Source organism: Andrena cerasifolii, chromosome 10 (assembly GCF_050908995.1).
Source record: "Andrena cerasifolii isolate SP2316 chromosome 10, iyAndCera1_principal, whole genome shotgun sequence".
Classification (NCBI taxonomy): domain Eukaryota; kingdom Metazoa; phylum Arthropoda; class Insecta; order Hymenoptera; family Andrenidae; genus Andrena; species Andrena cerasifolii.
The window spans coordinates 13,219,076-13,225,741 of NC_135127.1; the positions used below are offsets into that span (position 1 = coordinate 13,219,076).

The following is a 6,666-nucleotide window of genomic DNA, read 5'->3' on the forward strand; positions in this document are numbered from 1 at the left end:
ACCCGGCGTCTGGCGCCACTCGACCACTCCGCTCGTGATATCTAATTGGTTCGTCGAGTTACAGAGGGTGGTACCAGGATGGTCGTTAGAAAACGGCGTTCTCGAATATCCAGTCGAGGTAGGAGCTGACGCGTGTGTAGATACCGGGGCGATCCGCGTCCCCGCATCGAATCCCCCAAGACACTATCCCCACGTTCACCCATCTTCCGTTTCCTAGCTGATGCAGCAGCGGACCACCCGAATCACCCTGTACGCAAACGTCTCAAATGATGTTTCAACAACGATCATGGATTCTAGCTAGAGTTTACCAAGGTACCTGACAAGCATCGCGTCCACCCTCGTAAGCTCCAGCACACATGGCGGTTCTAGGTATCCGTTGCACGAAGCTTTCAACACACTTTTCCTGAGGCCATATGGGAACACTAACTTCCATCAGAACGGTGCTAACAGGTCCCCCGAAGTACTGAGTGCCCCAGCCTAAAAGCCACCATATTTGTCCTCATCGCGATACTTATTTTGGGAGTTTACTAACCAGTGACGACAGCGTTTCTGTTCTCGAAGGTCTGATCGACAGGTGGCAAGCAAACTGGCCAGATGTAGCTATTGAAGACAGTCGGTTGGCGCATCTTAACCGTGGCTATGTCGTTTTCGTAGGAAATATAGTCAAAGTCCCTGTGAACGCGTATTTCTAGCACGGCGAAATCCAAAGCTCTGGTCTCGTCTGGAGAAGAGAAGTCGTACTCGCCCAGTCTGACCTTGATGTCCCTGGGATTGGTTCTGCCGAGGGAACAGAAGCAGAGGCATAGATTTATGCATTCTGGTGGATCGATCTTCCTAGACTCACTTATAGACGCAATGGGCGGCGGTCAGAACGTGTCTGTCCGTGATCAGGACACCGCCACAGTACCGAGTCTCGCCTTTCCTGAGAAGAGCCGCCATCCAGGGCCACTCGGTGGGATCAGCTGGTCTGCCGCCCACCAGCCTGCCATGGGTCTTCAGACTCGTGCCGCATCCTCTCGACCTCTCCGAATTCCGGTTCACCTCGACCGAGGCGGTCGTTGGTCCACTCTCTTCCACCATCCAAACGATCCTACTCGAGTCGCCGGATACCTGCCCGTCGATCCGCTCCCCGACGTCCACTAGAACGTAAAACGCAGTGGAAACATCGTCGCGACGCAAGTACAGTAATTGTTCAGCTGGTTGGCGCGTACCTGCTATGATGGGGAGAACGTTGACGAAGCTCTCGTCGATGGTAGAGTTTCCTGGGGCTTCGCGGCGATGGCTGAAGCAACAGGTGCCGACGTACCTGTTTGAATTTCGGAGAAATAGAGGAGGAGAGATGGAGGAGATTGAATAAGGAAAAGAAGAGCTTACGTCCGATCGATGGTGCACGAGTGACTCATTGCGAGCGCAAAGTTCGAGCGGTAGTCGTCGGAGAAACACCTCTTCAAGTATCCGCAGTGTCCTGTTTTGTCGTCCAATCCGGTGCACGATGAAGATCCTACCTGGATATCAACTCATCTCTGCTTTTCAATTACTTGTATATTTCTTTACGACTGTATTTCGGAATACCGAGCTCCGCTTACCTGTTTGGGTGTAGTGCCAAATTGCGTGGCATGCTCGTCCAACTGTTTAGAGTCATGGGAGATGTTTTCCAGTGAATCTGAAGACATCGAAATATGTGCCTCTCTATATAAAAATAGACGAAGGTTGCGATTTCGCTGTTTCCGTTGCCACTCGAAACGCAAAATTTTTAATATCTGGTCCACGAACCACTTTATAATCTATTTTTTACGAACAAGGTGAGCATAAATTACAAACGCTCGGTTAAAAAAACCGTTCGCGACGAGGAAGCAACAAAGTGACGGAAAAAAGAAAATAGACCCACTCACCTGCAAAATCGTCTTCTTCCATGGGGACAGAGTGGCTCTGCCATAGTACGCAGAAGAAATAGCAGACGAGAGTTCTTGGAATCATTCTTCCCACGTGTCTTCTCTACTAATGGACGGCCACTAGCGTGAACGATGGTGACCGCGAATGTTCTAGCTCCCAGGATGAAGAATCCCACCGAAATGTAGTGGGAATTGTCGCTCGCGCTTGAACGTCGACCTCGAGCCACGCAACCCGTCGTACGCCGCAGACTTGGGTCCACGCACTTGAGGCGCAGCATTCTGGTCGGGCGATCGTTCGATAGGTTAAAGCAGCCGAATATGAGACCCATTTCTTAAAAACGTTTTAAAAGTAGAATATGTATTCTTTAGCAACAGGGTTATTTTTTCTTTCCACCACCCAAGTCTTCATGGGCCCACCACGCCACTTCCTAACACTTTATACGTACACTAAACCCATTGTTCACCTAGCTAGCACATCCGAAGAATAAACACCTGTGCGAAACAAGCATTCTGTATCATAATTTTCTTTCTTAATTACTTTCATGATTCGGAACAATTTCTTGTTCACTCTCATCGGTAGAACTTTCACGGGTCTCATATTTGGAAACAATAACACGAGAACTACTAAGTAGCTTCGAATTTGAGTCTTCATCATTCAATGATATACAACTAGTAAGCCTTAAACTCCATTGCAAGCACTATGCAACAGTATTTGTGAAAATCATCAACCACTTGAAAAACTTTCTGTAACGTATTTCAAAAATATGTGCTTGCTCAAGACGCTCAACTGATTACAATGCCACTGTGCGGACAAAACAATTAATACGCGATTAGTTATGATATTCAAGAGTTCTGTGGCGGAGATAAGCTGGGGTCTCGTATTAGGAGAGGTCGTCATATTCGGCTACTTTACCCTACCCACCATCATCCTGCTTCCATGTACAAACGCAATTCGCGAGAAAAATGGCAGCTTTCTTTTCGAGCCGATACTTGGCAGCTCTATCACGCCTCCGCTTCTGGGGCCAAGGAGGACGCAGCACGCTACGGAATTAGTCGCGTGATAGACGAAACACGAGCGTCGAAAGCCAAAGGGGACGTGGAAAAGAAGGAGAGGACGAGGCACGGTGCGCGACGCGAACGCCGAGCAGAGACGGAGCACGTGAAAAGAGAACGAGAGATAGATCGCGATTGAGGACAAGCCAGGGGCATTTCCATTTAAGGCACCCGGCGCGGGCGCCACTCTGACACGCATATTCGCGAGACGTTTACCACCACCACCGTAACACACTTTTCGCTTACACTCGTCGACCCTGCACCGCGGCGCGAGATCGATCGATGTTTCCTTTATGAGAATATATCACAGATACGTGCAAAAAATGTAGAATAATGTGACAGATAAACTTCCCCTGGCTCTTTTGGAAAGCTCCCAGGGGAGGGATTTGGGGGACGTGAGATGGATAGAGGAAGATTCCCGTGAAGAATCGTTTATACGTGTAGAAGCATGTCTTTATTGCGAATAAAATATAGCGCCCATCCTCGTCGATCCCGCCAAAGTCATCGATCATTGATTCTCGCGTTCCGTTCACACGTCGCCGTTGATCGGTACGGGCTTAGCGTTAGGATCCTTCAGATTCAGCGTGTAGCCGTGCATTTTCGAGGTGTTGGTGGCCGGATCGTAAATCCTCTCTAGGTGCCGAAGTGTATCGCCCACGATTCTGTCCGTGGTCTTGCGAACGAATGTCTTCCCGTCCGACGTGCGACCGGACTGCACGATCGTCGTCCCATCGTTGTCCTGCAGGACCAGGTTGCCCACTCCGCTCAGCTGGACGTTACCGGTGCCTGAAACGATGTCGGTCAAGTATCCGCCGCGAGACGTGCGCCACGATTGCGGCTTAATTGCAACTTAAACGCAGTCGGCGAGCGGATAGAAAAAGCGCGCGAGTCGCCTTGAGAAGTCGCGAGAGAACGGGCCTATCTGTCGATGGATAGTGAAAGGAGCGCGACGCGGTTTACAGACGGCGCCGAAAAACCATCAGCTAAATAGCTCGATGGCTCTGCAGGGGAAACGGGACCAATCGCGAACCTATATCCTTGGGCAGGTTCTCCGTCATTCTGTGGACCTGCGCCAGGTTGCTCTGCACCGTGTGCTGGATCTGCTGGTTCAGCTGCTGCACGTTATGCTGGATGTTTCTGTTCAGGGTGCCGATGCTCTCGGTCAGGCCGCTCAACCAGTCCATTCCCAAAATCCCTTGGCCGCTACAGCTGCTAAGAATCCAGAGGGCGAGATATATTCTGTACAGTTGAGGAAACGCTGGCTCTCTTGTAGCGCGACCGGTATCGATCGACTAACCTGCACAAGAACGCTCCAACGAGCATCGCGACGCTGATCCGTCCCATCGTCTTTCCTCCTCACGCTACGACACCACTTTCCTTCTATTCTCGCTTCTCCTCGTGTTCTTCTCGCGTTCTTCGCGCGAACAACGACCGCGAAATCACCCGCGCCACGCAAAACCGTGCGATTACGAGAAACACTTGGCCGCGGTGAAACGCGAATAGATGCCAGCCAGTTTTCCCTTTTAGATCCGTCGCTCGAACGTTTACCTTTCATCTACTGTGCACACCGCGCGCGCGCGCGCTCGTATCTACGCGCGCGCGCCGTGCGGGACCATTTGCGTTGTAATTGCCGAGTGTCTTTTCGTATAAACAATAAGTATGTTTCACACCTTTCTGTGAGCAGTCGTAATTTAAACTCGAAATAAACTTTGCGACACCTCAGTCCCCTTAATGAGCGCAACCCTCCGAGGTTAGAATGAAACAGGATTAATACGACGATGCAAGTAGCGAAAACATTTGAGAGTTCGGCTCGTGGCGATAAGCGTCGCGGTTCGACACACGCGTCCTTCGTTCCCGCGAAAACAGATTCCGCTGCGGTTTAAATCACACTGGGAGACACTCTGGGAAGATGCAGCGCAGAAGGAAAACATGAAGCTGTCTCTTTCCTGCCCGTTACTTCGTAATCGGTCACGTCGAATATTTCTCTCCGCTTCTTCGTAATCTGCCGCTCGTGTTACGGCGTATATACTCACGATCCAGACGATATTTAATCGAATGGCCCACCGAGCCGTTACGATTCCCAGAAGCCCGAGATCGCGTTCAATTCGCGGTGATACGGGGAACTAACCGTCTTTCTATTTGCAAATAATCTCGATACGGCGCACAATGGTACATAATGTCATTTTTTCTTCAAATCACCCTACAGGAGATAATTTTTCAGAAAATTTGACAATTTTTAGCACTTTTCGCAGATCAGTATCCGTAAGCTTTTTTGGCCAGCTGTTCCGAATTGTAAGTCAGATGGTGAATCAAATATGTTGAAGCAAAATTTCAGAAAATGTATTCGACTTATTCGGAAGAAACAGTGCGTCTAGATTTTCGGGGACGCTGATTACGAATATGAGGTAATTATTATAAAGATGAAATTTTTTATTTGTACCACAAATCTAATACTGTAGATCAAATTGTAAAATTTAAAATGGCGGATGGACATTCGTATTTTGACAAATTTTTACGCATCTCATAAATATGTACGTGATTTTGCATATTTAAGCCTATTCGTCTGTGTTCATACGCGATCTTTTAGTTGACTTTTCGGATTCAATATTGACGAGCAAGATTTTTACTGTGTGATATTTTTAGAAGGCCTGATTCACTTAACGTTTTATCCCAGTTGCCTTTTGAAATCCGTACTTATTATGTGCAATCTTGTTTGAGGAGCAGGAGATTCTGGGTGCAAATTTCTGATTTTTTGTTTATGTACGTTATCTGTGTTATAAAAATATCAAACAATATTGAGTCAGAAAAGTCAACTATATTCGGCATATTGGATTCACCACCTTGAATTTCGAAAATCTCACTTTAAATTCGGAACAGGCGGCCAAAAAAGATATAAAAGAATTAGCAACGAAGTTCAAAATTTCACAATAGCGATTCCTTTACCGATATGGATGAAATTTGGATATTGTTGTCGGGGACACGATTCTGAACAACTTTTCCCTATAGTACATGTTACCGTCGCTCGGTCTTAGTTTCCGAGATATTCGCAAAAATATTTTTTTAATTTCTTGCTTTGGTGTTATAATTTGGGGTCGTGTTGGGTTAGATTTAGTATAAATAAATATAAGTGCACTTCACATTCAACATTATTTTCAATTATTATTGAGAACCCGAGAACGGGCGAGAGGAAACGAAAATGTCGACACTTTGATACTTTGTCTCGCTCCGTCTTTCAGCTCGAGCTCAATGCATCAGCGCAACTTTTTCCTATACATGTTACCGAATAAATCGACACAAGTTTTTCGCAAATATCTCGACGGTAACGTGTATAGAAAAAAGTCGTTCCAAATGTCGAGTTTTACAGCATATCGAAATTTCATGAAAATCAGCGAGGAATTGCTAAAGTAAATAATTACGACCTGTAGGGTGATGTGCAGAAAAAATGTCATTACATATGTACTCGGTGCGATCAACGTGGGGATGCTTCTCAAACGACGAAGAAACCGTAGCATGTTACAGATCGATGCCATGGCGCGGGGGTCACCCCTTCTTTACTGGCTTCCGTCCGACAGTGGTAGTCGACTGATGAACCTTGACCTTGCTTTCAAATTCTACCACTGACCGATAATTCCAATGGAATTTAATGAAATGTCACGTTCCCTTTTCACCAAACCACGCATCACGCGAACGTGATTATCTATGCTTGCCGAATATCTTCAGA

At 47.3% G+C, this 6,666-nt stretch overlaps 2 protein-coding genes across 3 annotated transcripts; both read right to left on the reverse strand.

The window, feature by feature from the left end:
* Positions 1-27: 27 nt before the first annotated feature.
* On the reverse strand, positions 28-2,127 carry LOC143373637 (chymotrypsin-C). Its single transcript, XM_076821053.1, has 8 exons — positions 1,893-2,127; positions 1,587-1,663; positions 1,375-1,505; positions 1,212-1,306; positions 845-1,139; positions 533-777; positions 317-477; positions 28-247 (listed from the first exon to the last, which is right to left on the reverse strand). Exons 1-8 carry the CDS (start codon positions 1,975-1,977, stop codon positions 86-88), a joined length of 1,251 nt encoding a protein of 416 aa, XP_076677168.1. The 5' UTR covers positions 1,978-2,127; the 3' UTR covers positions 28-85.
* Positions 2,128-3,376: 1,249 nt separating this feature from the next.
* Positions 3,377-4,487, reverse strand: LOC143373832 (uncharacterized). Of its 2 annotated transcripts, none has more exons than XM_076821425.1 (3): positions 4,243-4,487; positions 3,976-4,154; positions 3,377-3,731 (listed from the first exon to the last, which is right to left on the reverse strand). In XM_076821425.1, the coding sequence occupies exons 1-3, from the start codon at positions 4,287-4,289 to the stop codon at positions 3,475-3,477; spliced, it is 483 nt and encodes a 160-aa protein (XP_076677540.1). In that variant the 5' UTR covers positions 4,290-4,487; the 3' UTR covers positions 3,377-3,474. The 2 variants fall into 2 exon arrangements, with proteins under 2 accessions (XP_076677540.1, XP_076677539.1); XM_076821424.1 differs by having other exon boundaries at positions 3,976-4,157; positions 4,243-4,485.
* Positions 4,488-6,666: the final 2,179 nt, after the last annotated feature.

Coding starts and splice junctions, on each gene's coding strand:
- LOC143373637 (XM_076821053.1), bottom strand. CDS start 1,977: ATGATTCCAAGAACTCTCGTCTGCTATTTCTTCTGCGTACTATGGCAG. Junction 1,664..1,892: donor GGAAGAAGACGATTTTGCAG/GTGAGTGGGTCT, acceptor CGATGTCTTCAG/ATTCACTGGAAAACATCTCC. Junction 478..532: donor CAGAAACGCTGTCGTCACTG/GTTAGTAAACTC, acceptor GGTGGCTTTTAG/GCTGGGGCACTCAGTACTTC.
- LOC143373832 (XM_076821424.1), bottom strand. CDS start 4,289: ATGGGACGGATCAGCGTCGCGATGCTCGTTGGAGCGTTCTTGTGCAG. Junction 4,158..4,242: donor GTTGGAGCGTTCTTGTGCAG/GTTAGTCGATCG, acceptor CTGGATTCTTAG/CAGCTGTAGCGGCCAAGGGA. Junction 3,732..3,975: donor GAACCTGCCCAAGGATATAG/GTTCGCGATTGG, acceptor ACATCGTTTCAG/GCACCGGTAACGTCCAGCTG.